This window comes from Camelus ferus, chromosome 14 (genome assembly GCF_009834535.1).
Source record: "Camelus ferus isolate YT-003-E chromosome 14, BCGSAC_Cfer_1.0, whole genome shotgun sequence".
Classification (NCBI taxonomy): domain Eukaryota; kingdom Metazoa; phylum Chordata; class Mammalia; order Artiodactyla; family Camelidae; genus Camelus; species Camelus ferus.
In genome coordinates, this window is record NC_045709.1 from 33,740,108 (window position 1) to 33,761,227 (window position 21,120).

Below are 21,120 nucleotides of genomic sequence, written 5' to 3' on the forward strand. Positions count from 1 at the left end.
CCTTGATCACTCCAGCCACAAGATTCCTTTTTGTTTGTTCAACATCAAGTACAACCTAACCTCACCATCTCGGCACTTGTTAACTGTTTCTGCCTGGTATGCCCTGTTCTTCTCCCTGATACCCACATGCTTGCCCTGTCACCTCTTTAGGTGGTTTGCTAAACCTCTTTAAAATTATGACTAGACCCCACCTTTCAGCATTCCCTTTCCCTATTCCCTGTCTTATGTTACATTTCTTATTTTATTTTATTAGTTTATTATCTGTCTCCTTCTTCCATAGCATAAGCTCAATGAAGGCTGGAATTTGTTTTGTTTTGGTCTGTTTTGATCACTACTCTATCCACAGCACTTCAAACAACGTTGGACAAATAGTGTACATTTGTTAAATACTTACTGAATAGATGAGTGAACGGATGACTTTAAGTGTGACAAGTGAAGTGAGGGTATTAAGGGAAAATACAACAGAGAGCCTAATCTAATATAAACAGTCAAGGAACTGTAGTGAGAAATGCAGGTTTACGCCAAGTCCTAAACAATGAGTAGAAGACAGTCAGGAATGAAGACAGAAGCAGAATCAACATACATATGTCAGAATTAAGAATAGAAGTTTTGAAAAATCTTCAAGATGTCATACATGGTTGGAACAACCAATGTAAAGGGTAAACTGGCACAGTATCAGTTTGAAGAGAGAAAGCAAGCCAGCTATTTAAAGAATTTAAATGAATGTGATTCAGGAGTTTTTAAACACAGGCGTATTGTCAAATCTGGATTTTTGAAACATCACTCAAGCTGCAGTGTCGAAAATTAATTGGACGAGAGCAAGACTGGCAACAAGGGGAGCAATCAGAAGGTTGATGAAGGAATCTGATTCCCATGATGTTAGCTGGAACTTGGTCTTGGCATGAGGTAAAAAAGAAGTAAAGATTAGAATGATATTTAAGTGAATTCTCTGTAGCAGTATTTATCAAGAACGCCTCCAAGTTTCTAGCTTGTGAAATGGTATGGAAAATGCCGGCACTTTCTCAGAGAAGAAAGAATGAGAAATGAGAAGATTACAGCAGGAGTCAGCCAACTTCTTCTGAATGGGCCAGGGAGTAAATCTTTCAGGCTTTGTGAGCCATGCGGTCTCTGACACAGTTATTACTCAGCTCAGCCATTCTGGTGGGAAAGCAGTCAGACAATATGTAAGGGAAAGAGCATGGCTGTGTTCCAGTAAAACTTTATTTACAAAAACAGGAGTGCCTGGAGCCACAGAGTGCCAATCTCCGGCTAAAGAGAAAATGATGAGTCCAGTTTTCAAACTGTTACTGTCACAATGCCTCAAGGTCATCAGGTGGAGCTGTTTACGAAGCAACTGGACATGCAGTTCTGAGCAGGTATCTAGAACAGATACATAGGCATGGAATTTGAAGCCATAAAAATAAGATTGCCTAGAGTGAGCCTGTACAGAAAGGGATAATGCCCTACTCAGAATCCAGAAGAAAACCAACATTTAAGGGACAAAGGTAGGAAGAAGCTGCATTCAAACAAGCCAAAAATACAAAAGCAAAACTAGAACTGAGTATTGTGCCAGAAGTGGGTATTTCAAGAAGGAAAGAGTAACCAAGAGACTCAAATGCTTTGAAGAGACTGAGATAAGACCAGGATTAAAAATGACACCTTGGATTTAGTGAGAGGGAGAGGTTGCTAGCAGGCTTTACAAGAGAAATTTCACTGGGAATGAGGAAAGAAGCCAGACTGAAGCAGACTAAAGATAAGGTGAAAAGTGTAGAAATGAAAGCAAGTGAGGGCAATTCTTCTAAGACATTTGGCTGTAGAAGGAAAGAGAGAACTGAGGTGGCAGCTGTGGACTGACAAGAGGTTATTGTGCTCTTTGAAGAGGAAGAACGTCTATTTCTTTCTGCTAAACTGGAAGCACTGTGATGTGAGGAATCATGGTATCGTGTTTATCACCATTCACTTCCCACTTAGCTCAGCGATCAGTACTTTTTTAACTGATTGAGCGCTTTCAATAGCAATGATAACGGAAAGGGGCTAAAAGACAAAGAGAGTTTGAAGACACAGAAGAAAGAAAAGATAATCAGTGACGACTATACTATAAAGGGTACATCTAGGGCATAAGAAGTGGCTTTACAGAGGATAGGGAATAGCTCTTCCTTGTAAGAGAGAGAAGAGAAAAATTGATGAATACATATTAAGGTTAATACAGGTAAATATGGGCAAGAAGCTGAGGGTATTTATTAACCAGGGGCCAGGCTTGCTGACTATCCTGTAATACATGAAATAATCTTGCACAATGAAGAATTGCTCAGCCCAAAAAGTAACAATAAGAAACACTGAGATGCAGAGTTCTTGCAGACTAACTCAAATCACAAGGTTAAAGGCTACACAGGGAGTCTCTTCTAAAAAAAAAAAAAAAAAAAAAAGTCATTTTCCTCTGGTGGGGAGGGGGGGTGGCATAGAGAGGGAAGGAGACACATACTCTAATTTCTGCATTTCTTCCTTAGAAGGCTTCAGCTGCAGAAGCTTGCTGGTTGAGGAGTTATGTTTGGGATCTACAGTGACCCACAGATACACCACTTTCTACGAAAAACATGTTTACAACTTACTTTTTATGCACCTGGACAGAAGCTCATCATAAAGACACAAAGAGAACATAACGTTTCAAACAATTAAATATATGCCACCATTAAATGAAATCCACAGATTTAAGAGTACATTTTTATATCACCAAGTTTTTTCCTATGAAACTAAAAGTCAACATTGATTATTAAATATAATGCTTAAGTGGCTTCTTGCTCTTTTTAACCCATGCCGCTCAAAACAATCCAAGTGTAAACAACAATGATTTTTTTTAACCTACGCGTGTATTTGAAAAAGCAGTAACTGCATTTAATTTTACACTTCTGACAAAATGTTTGACTTGAGGACGTATACTATTATGGTTAAAGTAAAATAGTTTCTCACCTTGACTACTCCATCAAAGCCAGGGATTGTGTTAACCTTTGCTTTCTTAGCTAATAATTTGCTTTCAATCTTGTCACCCATAGCTTGAATAGCATGGGTATCAGGTCCAATGAAAATGACATCTTCTGCTGCCTATGGAGAAATAAAAGCAGAAATTTATAACAAAAACATTACAGTGCCTAATACAGAGTCCCAATTTTATAAAAAGAAAAACCCATATGCATATTTACTAATTACTCACAGGCCAAAAACAACTTAAAAGCGAGCATTTGAGCCAATATATTAAAATATATAATACTGTATTGCATATAGTATGCGTGCACAAATATATATGAAAGTCAGGTCAAAGAAAAGTAAAAGTAATGAAGAACTCCTACTTGATATTAACAGTATTCTTTGGAAAAATACCTTCTATGGTGTTAACTCCTGTGCCACTCAATTAAGCAGTAAGTTCAACTTTAAAATGCCACTTAAATCTTTGTATTCTCAATATACTGCACCACAGTGCCTAGTTTAACACAAATATCCATTTACATTGAACACCAACTTTGTGCCAGGCTTTGAGCTAAACGCAAGGGATAAAACATGGATGAAAATCACAGACTATAACTAATTCAAGGGAACATGAACACATCAACAGTACTTCAGAGAAACATACAAAATAAAGTACAGCTGTTTACATCCTTGTGACTGTAAGAAACAAATAGAGAATGCAGTGGGAATTTACCAGGTAGAGTTATGGTTTCAATAAAAACTACTCTGTATAAAACACATTTAGTTCCCCAGCAATGGGTCCACCTCTCCGTATATTAATAAAATAAACAAAATACTAATTAGGGACAGAACAAAATACGATGTAATTAGTACCACTGTAGGACATGGTCTAGAGAAGTAAAGGAGGAGTTTATTGAGGTAAAGGATGAGGTCACTAGGTAAAGAACTGAGATTAACTATGAAAAAGGAAAAATCAGATTGAATGCAGGGCATCATCAGAGTAAGGTGCCTAATTGTTGATTCTCCCATGACCTTTGGTCGGGGTTGGAATAAAGAATAAATCATGTATTGTACATCTTATATTCTATCTACTGGCCCTGCTGCCTGAAAGGACTCCTGGCTTAGGAAAGGAGCTTCATTCTTCTGATGAGAAAATTATCCAGAGTAACTACTGTAGTGTGTTACTTGGATTGCTTTCAGCCATTATGGCCCAAGAGGATTAAACCTATCCAGAGCAGGAGGTGGATGTAGAACAGGGAATCAAAAAAAAAAAAAGAATATATGAGGAGACAAATATTTGGGAGATATGACTTCAACTCTACACACACTGAGTTGAGATGCCTGTAGAATAGTCAAGTACCCATGTTTAGGAGACAGACAGAGAGGTCTAGGGGTTTTAAGTCCAGGTTGAGATAGGCATTCTTAAAGGCATCAAATATAGGAAAGAATTAAAAGTTGCAGATGAAATCATTCAGATACACCGTATAGAAAAGCCAATGCCTTTAATGGATGTATACTTTCCCTGCTGTCCAAAAGCAAGGCAGAAGAAAGGGTAATTTTTAGATTCTGAATTTAAAGCTCCCTTTTCTTTGTGTGACAAGGGAGATAATAACCACCTTGCAAGTTTGACTGAAGGACTGAATAAAACAATAACATAAAATACCAAGCTGAGTAGCACAACTGTTAGTTCTTATCCCTTATCTGGAAGTCCTGATAGAAAGAAAACACTAATAGTAAGACAGCTAGGTCCACAGGACCCCAAAATACATTATAGAGACCCAAATTACCAGTGTTACAAATAGCAGAATGCTAAATAAGAAACCTCTTCAGCCATTAACAAATGCATACAAAGTACCTCTCCATTAAATGTTTGTAGGTAGTTTTAACAGAACCTTGTTCTATTTTTTAAAAAAATTATGTGAAACCCCCAAAATGTAAAGCACATAAAAAGTGGAACTGCTCTGTAAGAGGAGAAAATGGTCGCATGACTACATCTCCACACACTCTGTGCCTCAAGCTGGATAAACTAATCATTTTGGATCAGAGCAACAATCATCCACATTTCTCTTCATCCCAAAACTACAACCCAGTAAACACTAAGTAAAGTCAAGAGGAAACAATTATGTTTCAACTATCAATTGTCTTTCCATATTCTCATTTTACTTGCTAAGATGGACAAATTTTTATTATAAATGCTGTTTTAAATACCACTATGCCAGGCAGATGTAACCAAGCAATCAGAACACCCACACGAAGAGTTGAAGGAATAACATAAATGAGAACATCCAAAGTACACTATGATTACACAGTACAACTTCTCATTAAGAAGGGCCCAGCAACCAGGAACCACTGATTAACCAGACTTTCCCAGGCATCCTAATTTGAAGAAAATTACTCACCCTAAAAAGCAAAATCACCAAGAAAAAAAGCTCACATTAAGTATTTTGTGACTATTCTTTCTTCCATCCAACACAAAGGAAAATAGCCAGTAGTATGCTGAGTAACTACTCAAACAGATGTTTCAATGAACTAACTTCCTTTCTATCTCTATGTTTTGGTAGGACTCCCGGGGTTAGCCTTTAAATGTAATTGAAGTAAACTGAGAAAGCAGTATGCTAGCTCCTGATTCCCATAATTCTTTGACCAAAAAAACAAGGATAAGACACTGTGGCAAATGCAAAATGATGAAGCAAGTTTTAAAAGTCTGAGTTCTTGACCAGAGTCATTTGTGTGATTTAGAACTTAAGGTCAAAATTTGTCCACTAATAACCTTTCAATACTCAACTGTTAACCCTGTATCTTTTGTTATCAGTTTCTCTAAATCACTAGTAAGTCTCTTTGACATGCCATAGCAAAAAAATTTACTTCTAAAAACATGCTTTTTAAGGATCTTGTAAATTTACCATGAATGATAAACATAATACCTGAATGCAGATAAATGTCTTACAATCATGAAAAAAGTGGGCATTTTTTCATCATCATTGGAAAACACTTTAATAGTGATGCCTAGGAAGGAAATTACAAAAAGCTGAAATCATTGCTTTAAGATTTATCTTCTAAATTGGTTGAGTTTGAGCAGAATGTTAGGGAAACAGAGATTTAATTTAAAATAGGTTTTATACTGCAAATGAAGGACAGGAATTAATCATCATCTGTAAAAACTGAAAGGTATGATACATAATTCATTCTTAGAAATACCATGACAGTAAATTGCTATACTATGAACTCAGATTTTTTTTAAAAATGTATACACTTTAGGCTCACAAAGAATTACTACTTGTATAACTTACTGTAAAACCAGGGTAAGAAAGACTAAAGACACAGCCATGGAAAAACTGCTGAACTACCCTAAGGACCTAGATTCTGGACTGTAATTTTTATTCCCTGCTAAAAGAAAAATAATTTCTGGTAAAAAGTCCCATTTGCAGGATTGGTGCAGAGAAGTTAGGGCATAAGATTAAAAAGCTGAGTCAGGGACAAAGCTTTCAAAAATTAATATAGTTATCTCAAAAGTACATATTAGTAGACAGAAATGGCTACCACTGACTGTGACAGTAACATCAAAAAGAGTAACAGAGAGATGACGAGGTCAATTCATCTTTTCCAGACCTCAGAATAAACCTCTTCCTGCTATCTCTGTTTAAGTATTTGAACTTCTTAGACATGTATCACTGATTTTAAAAAATACATAGCTCTTTAAAAAGCAATGCAGAAGAAAACCAATTTCACATAAAACTAAGCAAAATAAAAGTATCAAGGTAAAATCCCATACACTGCTTTCATAAGAAAAAAATGAAGACTAGAATAATACCCATGGAGAAAAAAAAGCATGAGGAAGGCATGCTAACATAGCCGATCAAAACTGTTACTATTTCAAAAGAAACTAAAAGACACTTTAAAATACTAGAACACATGAAATAACATAAATCAGAATTAGAAATGCTCAGAAATGAGGTGACAGACCTAAAGATAGAATTAGAAATGCAAAGAAAATACTTTCAGAAATGATGACTAGAGGGAAAATAAAAGTGATTAAAGAAAACAAATTAATGCCTTACAAGAAATAGAGAGTCAAAGGAAGAAACTTTTTAAAGTTTAAATAGAAAAAAAATTTTTTTTAATTTTAAAGATGGAAGAGAAAATGACAAATACTGGAAATAAACAAAGAATATTCAATATATGGATAACAGGAGTCTTTGGGGAAAAAAACTAAAACAAACAAAAAATACTAAAAACCATAACTCAAGCAAACTTTCTTAAAATTGAAAGTATATATCAAATATACTAGAGCATACCTGAGAAATTCAACCCAGAATAAATACCATGATACATTCTAGCAATACTACTTAAGAAAAAGAAAAAAAAGATAGGGGGAAAAAAGGAATATGTGACCTACAAAAGAGAAGTTTAAATCATCACCAGACTTTGACAGCAACAATTCATGCCAAAAGAAAATAGAGTAATGCACTCCACTGAATTAGATATTCAAGAAAAGAAAGTATGAGCCAAGGATTTTAAATCCAACAAAACTGACTTCCAAGCTTAAAGGGCAGAGAAAATGTAACAAGCAAGAACACATGACCGCCTTCTGAGGAATCAGAACAGAGGTCTGCAAACTACAGTCTTTAGGCCAAATCTGGCCTGCAACCTGTTTTCTGTAGTCTACGATCTAAGAATGGATTTTATATTTTTACTTGTTTGGGAAAAAATGTTTAAGAATACTGTATCATGACACATGAAAATGAAATGACAGTTTTACTGGAAGACAGCCGTGCTCATTAGTCTACACATAGGGCTGCCTTCTCACTCCCATCACGAGACTGGGCACTTGTGAGGGATCAAGTGCCCTGCAAAGCCACAAATGTTTGCTATCTGGCTCTTTCCAGAAAAGGTTTGCCCACTCCTATAGTGGAGAACAAGCTTCAGGAAACCAAAATGACTACAGAGAGACCAACTTAAAGGATCTATAGTTACCTGCAGAACCAAAACTAAATGAAGGCTAAGGAGAGAGTATAGCACATATAATGGCTATATTTTCTGACACTATAGGAGCAGTATAACTATTTTGCAAAGTGGGGGAAAAATAGGTAGATGAAGTGTAAAACTTTTTTAATGTTTTCAGTAGTTGTATTGGTGTTAATATTGTTATCCTTTGCTGTGTGTGTATTACTGACTAGACAAGTAATTATGAGGCATTTTAATTATACCATTTCTCCTATCCCTGAAAGTCAGAATTCTAAATATGGAAAAATAAAGACACAAGGTAACAAAGAAGTTAATAAAAGGTTCTTTAATCTTGAATTTTAATTGAAAGTATCACTATGAACATAGTAGGTATTTTTATCTCACATAAAATATAGACTATAATTATAGTTTGATATCATGCTATATATAGTGTATATTATAAAAATGATATATATTTTATTGATACAGGTGTTTATAACACCTATGTTATAAGTTAGGTATTATATAATACCTAATATATAATGCTTATTAATTATATAATATTTAATAATATATATTTTTGTTATATATTAAATTTGTATTATATATATATCCTATCTTGGGGCTGGGGTTAACTTTACATCTAAATACACATACATTAAATATATCAATATGTTATATATTCCATTAATATAACACATGGAATGTATGTAATAAACATATATAACATGAAACATAAGTTAAAAACCTGTTAATACACATACTTTATTTCCTAGACCCATAAAAAAGGCCTTGAAACAACAACCATCAGTAGCAATGACCATGTCTGGCACCGCAACTGTGATCTCCAAATATCATTAAAAGTAACCAATGCTTCTTAAAAAGATGGCTGATTAAAGGCCTCGAGCTAGAAATCTAAAACATGAACTTAGAATATCTTGTCAGGTCAGACAGCAAGAACGCTATAAAAGATTATAAGGGTCAAGTCAACAAGACCATGAGCCAATTCAGGCCCCTCAGCCAAAGAGGGACAACTTGAGCCTCACTAATAATTTCAACAGATTTAAACCTACAAAATATGTTTAAATCTATGACTCCATAATGATACTTCTAAAAAGAACTGGTTAACTCTGAAGGAGAAAAAACCAACTCAATACCTCAAAAACTAGTAAATACAGATAAAGAATTATGTACTTAATTTGTTCTTCCTATACAAATTACATCACTAGGAAACAAAACAATAGATGAGGGGAAGAGTCTCTTTATAAATATACTACAATTAATTAATGAAGAAGATGTTAGAATTAAAATATCACCATTTTGTAATCTCGTGAAGTAGTAGCTATAGGCAGTAAGCATCAAAGGCTGCTTAGATTTTAAAAAGCGCTAACAAGACACGTGCGTCCTATAGTCTTGATTAAAGGAATCAAAACCTAAGTTTCTGATCCTATCTCTGAATCCAGGTTGCCAATCGGTAGGAAATGCTAAGAATGGAGGAAAACATTGAACTGCACCCTGACTATGCAATCAACTAAGTCTTGACTGAGAGAAACTCTCCAGGTCAAACAGCCCACGGTTCTTGAATAGATAAATTGTAAAGAAAACAAAGGCATGCAAAGAGAACCTATGGATTAAGAGATATTTAGAAAACATATCAAAGTTGAAAATAAATGGGCATGACAAACCATAGTGTCTAGGGATGCACATTTGGACAACAAAATTACTTTAAAATGCAACAAAATGATTCCTGTAAAAGTCAGAGTAGTGGGTCCATATAGGAAGAGATCAGAGGTTAGGGCTGAGATGGGTCACATGGATAGGCCCTCTAGGAGTCAGGATAAATGTCTAATGTCTGGATCTATGAGATGATTATAAGATTATTCACCTTAAGTAACCCACACATCCGTTTTGTGCAGTTTTTTCTGTACCTATCTTTTATTTTACAAAAAAAATTTGAAAACACTTTCAGAGTAGCCACCAGCTTGCAGGAGCAAAACTAAAACCTAGACCAGGAGCAGCTGCAGCAGCACCTACGGCCAGTGAGGTGTTTCTCAGGCCCGTATGCTAACCTCTTCAAGGGCCTTTTTGGCTTTAAAATAAGAAAGAAAAAAGTACATTCCCATGTTTGGCTGGGATGCATCAGTCGTCCATTATTTTGTATAAAGTGAAGATGGTCAAATAGTAACAACTACTGCCACGATAGGTTAAATGTGAAAACTATAAAATACAAAAACATCACCTTTGCTGGCTGACATGGACAGCATCCAGCCTCTGCAGCATCACTACTTTCAAAATACTCAGATTGTGCTCTTTGTGGGAGGTCCAAGAAGAGTTTACAACGATGGTGGTGGAAAAGTTGATCAGGATTGACTGTCGTTGATCTGACTACCATTTGCAAAGAAAAAGGATCTTCCCAATGCCATGAGTGCTGCTGAAATCATAGATGAGCTGGGGCTGCATTCTCTGAGCAACAGAAACTGTTCCATCAAGCCACCTGTACCAGCAGTGGAGGAGGACTGTATAAAGGACCACAGGTGGTCCAATTTGTGATGAAACCAGAGATCAACAGGAAAAGTTCTCCTCCTGCATATCTCCTCTTCCTCTCACTACTTCCACTTAACCTGCCTGTGGCAAACTGGTCTTACGGAGTGTTGAGTGTCAAAAGCTGTATTTCATTATGTGTTTGATCACAGAGTATTACACTATGTTGTAAATGTGACAGATACAACCAGCAAACTGATTTATATTTAATGTAAACAGTTTTTGCTTCCAAGGAGATCACTTCTGGTACTTGTAATATTACTTAGCCTCTTTTTTTTTTTTAAGTTAAAAACAAACAATTTAGTTCAGTAACAAGAAGGAATTTTAGGCAAGCTGGCACTTGGGCTCTACAGAGTTACAGTGTAAAAGAGGGAAGGCTCCTCTCCTCCCTGCTTATGACATATTTGTTGAAACCTGTTTTGCTAGTTAGTTTTTCACCTACACTTAATATACTTTTAAAAATACTCATTAAAAAATAAAAGACAAGAAAATGTGAATATACAGATGGGGAAAACGTTCCTAGTGTAGTTTTCGTGGTAATCAGTAGATACCAGTCGGCTGAGTCTTTGGGTACAAGGTACAGATGAGCACTTACTGGACGCCCGCGGCTGTGCAGTGTGCAGGATTAGAGAAGACTCAAATACGAATCCTAATTCATTTTCCCCAACACTGACTGTGCGGCATCAATACAGGGAGATGCAGAACAATCCTAGAAGGGGCCATCAGCCTCCAGCCCCCTACATTTATAGGAGTCATTTTCTTTAACTGCTAGTCAGTTCATTGCAAATTAAGAACCAATTTATGTGACTCAGTAGGGTAAGAACATTAAGGAGTTTTACTGTTACGGGGAATGGGTGGTGGAGGAGGGACAAAGGTTCTGTAAAATTCTAAATATAAACTTATAAACCAACACAGTTTTTCAATTTGTATGGGATAATAATTGCAGGATCAACTGAAATCTAAAGACATACTCACAAACTGTATTTAACTTAGGGTACACTGTATATGCTGTGACTTAGTTTAACCAAAGGAACCCCTGTCTTTCTCTTTCAATATTACTACTATCTGGATTTCATTCAGTCTAATGTGTATTTTGTATTAAGTGTCTACTTGGCACAATGTGCTCAAGTAATATTACTTCCAGATGATAGTCATGTACAATATTTAGTTAGGGAAATTGAATAGTGGTAACTTTCCACACTGTAACAATTGGCAGAAGTCAGGTTTTCTACTTAAAGAATTTGGTTAAATATAAAACCTTGTTTTTCACGCACAGGAAGTGAACATGACAGCAATAGAACACTTTCTATTTCTAATATTTGGCAGCGTAATGGTTTCCATTTCTATTTTTCAGCTATTATTAAGTCAAAAAATTGTTAAATTTCTTTCATTAAATGTTTTGTGTTTCTGACAAAGCTACTTAGGGCAAAGAAGAGGTTTTTGATATGTCTTAATTTAATAGAAACCATTTAAATAAACTATAAATCTCTAAATTTCTTTGCAATTTTGGGGTAAGCTTTTCAAGTTAATGGGGAAAATATTTTACTTTTAAAAATTCAAGTTACTATATTCTGTATTAATAGTGGAAATGTTCCATTTTAGAAGACTAAGATTAAAGCTTATTAGTGTTTGCCATTTTTGTGTGTGCATATGTGATTTCTTCTTTATCTTTCTCTGTAATCAGCACTGATGCCTATTTTGAGTCTCACTGATTATAAAGAAGAAAGAGGCTGGGCGATTAAGCCTCAACATTCTACACTCTTTGTGTAGATCAGGACACTAAAAAGAGATGAGTTAACATAAACCTGAGTGGGCTGTTAACCTTTTTTTTCTTCGGGAAATGTAGATGCAATAACATTTCCAGCTGAAAGACTCATTCTAAGTTCCTAATGTTTAAGAATGCAAATGAAGTATTCTGTCTTTTCTGTGCCTGGATGTGTTATGTGAGAAAACAGAAAGAGGTTTCTAGGATTAGTTCCACAGATTGCCTTTATCATGTAAAATCTTAGACTGGTTGCACAGGCAAGAATCAAAGAAAAGCACTACAGAAGATACCCAGAGAAAATGAATTCAATAACTTCTTTAGCAGTAACACTGAGAAAACTAGAGTTAACTAAAAAAGTCAAGTTTGGGGATGAATTTTACCCTCCCTCTATAAAAGAAATTCTAGTTTTAATATTAGAACATTTTTTTAAAATACATTAGCAAAATATTGATTCAATGACACTAAATTTCCTTGGATGAAACTGTTAAATTTATCACTCAGCTACCTGGCATTTTCAAGAAGTTAATTTTTGCTTTATAATAGTAATAAGGCTTTAATTAAAGATGAAGGTACAATTGTGAATTTCTTGTTGCATTTTCATAAATTAATCTTACCTGATGTTTGAAATATGTAAATAGAATTTTATAGTGAGATATTTTTAAATAACAAAATTGGAACATATAAAATTGATATAAATTTGTTTATAAAATTATTTATGTAAAACTTTGAACTCTTTTAATAATTAAGTATTGGATTGAACAAATTATGACAGTCATGATTTGAGACCCTAATTGTGTAAAACTCACAGGGAATTCTATTTGAAATACAATACTTACATAATGTTTAATTCATACTGAATGGGGCTATCTGTAGGAATGTGTTTATGTTCCATTAATTCTAAAAAATGTTACTGTAAACTTTAAAACATAAAAAATACGCAGGTGCAAACTTTAAAGAATTTCTTCTAGATGTATTTTTTTTAAGAGGATAAAGTAAGAAGCTTCACATTTAAATTTGGTTACGTATTGCTAAGGTTCTCCTTTTGTAAACTGGTCATAGGAATTATTTAGCTAAAAAGTTGCAATTTCCTTCATTTGCACTTTACATGAAATACTTTTACTTCATATCCCTACAATTTGGATATTAACAATGAATTGCTTTCATTTCTCCCTGATCCAATTATTTTTATTGTTTCATGAATACTAAAATTAATTGGTACTTTTGGACTGAAACTAATTTCTCCAGTTCAATTTTGGAATATGCCTTATAACAACTATGAAATTAGATGAGCAATTTTAGAGTTTCAATTAAAAAATACAACATTTAATAATGCTTCAATTAACATGAGGGGATGTTGATGTAGGTGCCTCATGAGTCACCTTCTATTCATTCCTCACAGTCCATTAATATTAACTGGTAGTAGCAAATGAGAATAGTAAGCTGGTAAGCTAGTGAATGGCTAGAGATCTTTTGTTTAATCCAAATATTAGTTATTAAATTTAATTTTTAAACTTTTTAAATTGGTCTGGGATACTATCTGAATTATGTACTCCTATTTCCGTTGAAAACATTTATGAATTTCTTTTAAAATTTGTTGTAAGTAGAAGTCCTTCCACACCCCTTGTTTAATTTACTACTTTCTGGAACACATCAAGTTTCTGATACCACTGCTGGATGGAAATAAGAGTCATGTGGTTTGAATAAAGTATGCTCTACCTACAGTTAGGATATTCTTTTTTTGTTAGCACATTTAATTGCTGTGCTCTACTATAGCCCACATTATAAAACTTATTTCAAATAATGAATGGAATGCTAAGAAAGCAGAGATCATGACTTCCAGTTAACTGCCCTGATGAACTAAGTAATTCCTCACACTACTCAGCACTAATCTAACCTGCCAACCTGCTACTTTCACCATTTTGATTATTAACAAGGATGCAATGAAGTAAAAGTGACAATAAGATGTAGTGGAATGACCCAAGTAGAGGTTAATTTACCTCTAGGTGGGAAACATTTTTTTAAAGTTTAAAGGGAGTAAAAGAACAAGGAGTGTATTAATACTAACAATAACAACAATATGTATTTATTTACTTACTATTTAGCACGGTTTACAAGGCACTGTAGTAAGGCTCACTCTATCCTAAAAATCATTTTATAGATTAAACATTTTAGTCATCAGGTTCTAATTGGCCTACAAAGTCAGAAAGTCTTCAATTTATTCTAGAATTAAATAGTAATATCTTCCACTGTCTAACATTTCAGTTTTAAAAGTTTTAACTTTTTATTGGGGTATAGTTGATTTATAATATTGTAATAGTTTCAGGTGTACAATGTAGTAATTCAGAATTTTTATAGATTATACCCCCTTTATAGTTATTATAAAATATTGGTTATATTCCCTGTGCTGTACAATATATCCTTGTAGCTTATTTATTTTATTCATAATAGTTTGTACCTCTTGGTCCCCTCTCCCTCTCTTGCCTCTCTCCCCTTCTCTCTCCCCACTGGTAACCACTAGTTTGTTCTCTATAACTGTGAGTCTCTCTTTCTGTTATACACACTAGTTTATTTTTTAGATTTCGCATATAAGTAATAACATACAGTATTTGTCTTTCTCTGACTTACTTCAGTAAGCATAATATCCTTCAGGTCCATCCATGTTGCTGCAAATGGCAATTTTTCGTTCTTTTTTATAGCTGAGTAGTATTCCATTGTGTATATATACCACAGCTTCTTTATCCATTCATCTGTTGATGGTCAGTTAGGCTGCTGCCATATCTTGGCTAGTAAATAATGCTGCTATGAACACTGGGGTACATATGATCTTTTCCAATTAATGTTTTATATCATTTTTCCTCAAAAAAAAAAAATAGGGCTAAGGAACCAGCAGGACATAAATAACTGCCTCTACTTAACATATCAGTAAAATTAGGATCTGAGAGATGAAATCAATTGCCCACTGTGCCTATACAGGTAAAATGACAGAAACAAGACTTAAGACTCAAACCAGTGTTTTTATCTGTGACTCTGCTGCCTTCTCATAGCCCAGGTTCAGGTGACCAGCACTTATTCAACAAGTCAAAGACCACGTGCTGACTACTAAGAAGTATCATACATCAAGTCAGCCTAACACAGTCCCAGGACTTACCTATTACCCCAGCACCCATCTGCCTAGTGTCTCTTTTCACTCTCCAAAGCACGTTGGTTTGGAGAGACCTGGTTTCTGAACACAAGGAGTTTATACTCAAGTGGAACAAACAATACATACCAAACAATTAAAACAATAAATGGGAGAGAGTGGTAAATGTACTAAAAGAGGTTAAAAAAAAAAAAAAAACTAACAAACCCACACACTGTGAACAAAGTCCAATGGTGGAACCAAGGAAAGCATCACAAAAAGGGTAGCATTTGAGGGGGAAAAAGACATCTAGGATTTGGAAAAGTAACATTTCCATTTAAGTATATAGGAAAACACACCTCTCACTGGTCTGTAAAAGGTTCTATGATCTTCAGAGAATCATGATGAAGCTACATACAATCAGTGCTCATCCAAAAGGGTCTCCTCTCTTTCTCTTAAGTCTTACAACAACCAGATCTCAACTGCATACTTCTTCAGTAAGCATGTGAAGTCATGCATTCACTCTACAAATACCTGCCAAGTACCCACTCGGTGTCAGGCACTGTGTTAAGTCTAGAGAAACAATGATGGACAAGACAGACATATTACTGCCCTCTTTCAGTTGACAAACCAACTAGGAAGACCCAATACAACAAGCAATTAAAATCACAGTAAAGCATCGGCAGACAGCACTGTGACAGAGAAGTATAGTATATGCTGGGAAACTAATCATGGTAATTGGAATAAACTATACATGGATGGAAACTGTAAGCCAAATCAGTGTAAGTACTGTAATGATACCTCTACATATAAAGTGGCGATATTTTAATCATCAACTGCATAAGCAATAAAAGACAAAGGGATTCTTTCCAGAGAAAACTTCCCTCCCCTCTGCATTAGAGAATTTCTCCCTCCCATTCATATCAAATATTGGTACAGTTTTAACATCTTAGGTCACCTGCTATTTGTCTTCCTCAGGAAGTCTAACCAGGGCCTTCCTAACCTTCTAGATAAATAAGACTTGAGAATGCAACCTTCTCCCTTCAAGTCAAGCCTTCTAACTGATAAGGGGAAACACTGACATCACATATAATAGACTAAGCTTCATTTTATATCAATTACCAGTAAGCATAAACATTACAGCAAAATGATATTCTTAAAATGTTTTACCAGCCAGTGTGACTCCCTGCAAATGTAAGCTATCACCACTTTACAAAGCCTTTTGAAGGTATGACTGACACCACCTATACACCTCTCACCTCCCATGCCACTTTAATCACACAAAACAACTGTCAGGTAGGGTTTTAAAACACATTCTTGAAATAGAAGCAGTAGTGTAATGGTTAACAGCAGGGACTGTGGAGCCTGCCTGAACTCCAATTCTGCCATGAACTACCTGGTTGGCCTTGGACAACTTACTTAGCCACTCTGTGCCTCAGTTTCTCTACTGTGAGGATTAAGTGAATTAATACATGTTCAGCACCTAGGACAGAGGAGACGAGTAAGCTACTATGTAAGTGTAAAGGAATTCAGAAGTCACAGATACGCAACTGCTGGCTGGTGGGGACTCCCAGCCCACCTTCCCATATGCAAGTGTTTATTAATGCATCCCAAGAGCTCTGTTCCTGAGATGGTAAACTGCTGTTGGCCCCTCAGCCACAATTAAATCAGATCCTTCCTGAAGAGGCTAACCCTACCTCTTCCCTACACCTTGCATCTCCTCCTCTCCACTGGCTCCTTCCTCTCACCCTAATACCCTGTTTGATTATATGCTTGCTCGCCCTTCCATCACGTGGCTAAATTAGAGGCGAGTGCCCTCCCAAAAGAGAGCAACGCAATGTTCCCCAAGAAGAAAAACTGTTGCTCGGACAAAATTTAAAATATCCACCACAATACAGCAGCCAGCTATCTTCGGATAACAGAAATTCAGCGGAGGAAGCACAGTGTTGGAAGACAGACAGAAATGAAATTCTTACGCATGCCAGCTTGAGGGACACAGGCTCTGCAGGCAGCAGTAAGCCATGAAGAAGCCTGAAGTCTTCTAAAGATCAGTCTGGCAGCAGCACAGAGGAGGCTCCAAGGAGGAAAGACTGAGAGGAAGTGATCAGTGGTCAGGTAGAAGAAATGAGTGAGGAAGTAATATCACAGCAGTGGAAATTCAGTAGAGAGAAAAGCAGTGAGAAAAGCTGCAATAAACCTAATTAATAGCAGACATGCCAGTGAATTTAGGGGGAATGACTGAATTAAGAAGTGTAAGGGAAGGGAACAGTCAAAGTTGACTAAAAGGTTTGCAGACAAGAAAACTTAATTCAAGCAGAAACCGAAAAGCAGGTCTGGTTACCAAGACAAGTTTCATTTTGCACACTGCACGTAAGTAACTTGTGAGCAGGACAACTGGCGGAGACCTCCACGGAAGACATTCTCACACGGACCTAGAACATCTTCAGTACAGCAGACACCAAACCAAATACAATTTCTCGCGATAAACTACACTGCTCTTAAAACGTTAAAAAGCTTACGATATCATCACATTTACCTGTATAATCACTACAGTCACATGCTGCAAAGTACTCCAGACAGATTTTAAATAGTTTACTCTTGTTACTATTACCTTAAATACTTCACTTCCAAAACAAAAAAGGTGTTTTGGAGTACTACTATTCATGCTATAAATCTCTGTGGTTTAGAATGCTTTTCAGTTTTAAAAGCTCAATTTTGGAACTATATTCAATATCCTGTAATAATCTTTAACGGAAAAAATATGAAAACGAATATATGTCTGTATACGCATGACTGGGACACTGTGCTGTACATCAGAGATTGACATATTGTAACTGTACTTCAATAAAAATTTTTTTTAATTTTTAAATAAAAGCTCAATTTTGACACAGCAGTTACTCTACTTGACCACAGATTTCAACTCTGATTTAATAATGCTATTTAATTACAAATAAATTTCAAAAGTCTTTCTGAATTTTTGTTTTCAATATCCACACTAGAAATTGAATAGAGAGAAAATTAGAAGTCAGCAGAACATACAAAATGAGACACCAAAGATGAAGTCTGTGATCTGGGACAATGTGCCAGGGCATTTTCCCCATACACTAAGGCCCACTTACCACATCAATCAGAAAACGGCATTCCAATGATATAATATTAATCCACCACGAGCAATTTTCAACTATCATATGAGGAGGCTAGACTCTAGTTAAGACCTACCAAGATCAAAGGACAACAACTAATGAACTGCAAGTAGTTTGAAACAGTCTTCTACTTTCTTTAGGTTAACAGTCTTCTACTTTCTTTAGATTCATTCTTCTTCCTATCCTGTTGTCCAGTTGTCCAGCAAACAATTTGCAAATTAACAACATGTAAATTGATTTCACGATTTTCAGGAAGACAGGACAGCACAGAAATGCTCTTAGGCTGAAAAAGGTATAATTTTATGGGTTTGATGTAAGAACCTTACAGTTCTGAGAAACAAAAAATTATAATCATTGTTGGTACTACTAAATGGTCAAGATACATCTACAAAATATTCTTTTAAACTTAATCAATTATCACCTACAGGTTTTTTTTTTTTGTTAAATAACCCAGATGCTTTAGTTTGCTTTCTTTACCCCAGGATGTACAAAGATGCTTCTACTGTGTCTTTGTGAGGTGACTGTGGAGGAAAAAAAATACAATTAAATTGTAAAAGACCATGTTATAAACTTACTCATTTAGATTCCATAATGAATCATTTCCCTATGATCCAGCAATATCAATCCTGGGCATACATCTGGAAGAAACTCTAATTTGAAAAGATACATGTACCCCAATGTTCACAGTGGCACTATTTAAAATACCTTGTAATGGTCTATAAAGAAAAAGAATATTGAAAGGAATATATATATATATATATATATATATATATATATATATATATATATTTTTACACACACACACATACATACACACACATATACACACACACAACTGAATCACTATGCTGTACACCAGAAATTAATAGAACACTATAAATTAACTATACGTGAATTTTTAAAAAGTAGACAAGAAAAAAACTTCATCTATAAATTTCTAAATAAAATAGAATAAAGTTATTTAAAATAATTTAAGTCTCTACTGCAACAACTCAGGACAATGTCACAGGTCATCCAGAGATGACATCATCCCCACCCTGTGGTCAACTTCATGAAAATAAACATACCAAAAATAGCACTCATTCCTGAATCTTTCTAACAATCTCTCCTAGCATTTATTTCCCATTTGACTTTTATTTCCAAGAATTCCTTCTTCCCATATTAGTCTCAACATGAAAAGATGTAATTCTGATTTATTCTTATGTATTTACCCTATTTCTCTAATTTTTTCCATCACAGAGGATAATACCTAATCAGTAAATTTATTTGATTTGGGGAGGGTAATTAGGTTTATATGTATTTTTTGTTGTTGTTAGTGGAGGTGCTGGGGATTGAACCCAGGACCTCATGCATGCTAAGCACATGCTCTACCACTGAGTACCCTCATCTAAAGACATATGCCAAACAATCAAATTAGATAAATTATAAGTTCCTCTTGGCTCAAAAACTCCATGATTTTCCTCTACATGTATACTTTATAACTCTAACGATGCCACAATTATGAAACTCAGCTTTCTAGGGGCACAAAGTTCTGATGCTAGGATTAAATTCCTAGGGAGGAAACCAATACAAACACAAACAGTATTCTTCACTAACCCTTCCATACACACCCAAACGCTTCTTATTTGAAATCTGACAATTTTCTCTCCAGCTATACTCAGCCCCCAACCTACCAGAATCAATCATTACCTTCACGCAACACCTACTCTAGATAAACTCTGACTGCTGCCATCGTCATGCTGCTCGACCCTTAGACATACTGTGCAAGGATCAGCCAGCTCACAACTTTCCTGAACTGCCCTTTTCCCAACCACAGCAAAAGACCCCTCGACTGCAGCCCTTCTGAAGGATGTGATCTTACTGCCTGAACACAGAAGACTGTAGCAAAAAGCAGCTAACCCAAACTAGACCTACCGCAGTCCCTTTCCTAGGAGTGGGGACAGAGAGAAAAAAAGAGGCTTTCCTCTTTGCAGGATGCCAAACCTAAAACACATAAGCTCATGGGCTATGAGGTCTACATGTTCCACAGAGCCATGCAAGCAGAGAAGCTGAGGTAGGAAGTAGACAGCCATGCAGAAAGCTTTCAAAGAATGAAGTATAAACAGGGAGCAGTAAGAACTGACAGCTGGCTAGTCTCTGTTTCCAATACTTCCCTCAAGGATACCTACCTTCTTACTCTTGGATTCCTTGTAACACTCGTGTATAAAATGCACATAGTTCTAGCTGGCCAGCAGCATCATTACAGCAACTCACAGCCCTGACATTGTTTCCCTTATTTACTAAAGTAAGGGTTAAGGCTTTAAGCTCTGGTTCTAAAATTTTCAACTGAGTATTCTTTCAGTCCCCAAAACCAATACAAGGGAGGGACAGTCAGAGAAGGCCAGTCACAGAAGGAACCAAAATCTAATACCCATAAATAAGTTTCCTGGAAAAGCAAGTTCTATGCCCTACTTAATTCTTTAACTAAGCTACTAAGTGTCTAGCACAATGGGACAGGAAAACTTTTCAGTAAATATCTAATAAAGTATGAAATGCTGTCAACCCATTAAACATCCCTACTCTCCCTTCTCCCAACGCACACCCTTCAAACATCAACAGAAATTCTTCTAAAAGTATATCTCCCAATTCTGGATTTCTCTGCCATTGTC

The 21,120-nt window shown here is 35.6% G+C and overlaps 1 protein-coding gene across 5 annotated transcripts in view; it reads right to left on the minus strand.

The window, feature by feature from the left end:
* PCCA (propionyl-CoA carboxylase subunit alpha) overlaps positions 1–21,120 on the minus strand; it is a 330,985-nt gene that overhangs the window by 240,283 nt on the left and 69,582 nt on the right. For all 5 annotated transcript variants that reach the window (XR_001367552.2, XM_006195197.2, XM_032496718.1 and 2 more), the window contains one exon: positions 2,968–3,099. Coding sequence is in view for 4 of the 5 variants with exons in the window: in XM_006195197.2 (XP_006195259.1) it covers positions 2,968–3,099 (132 nt within the window). In the remaining variant the exon portion in view is untranslated. The remainder of the gene's footprint in view (positions 1–2,967; positions 3,100–21,120) is intronic.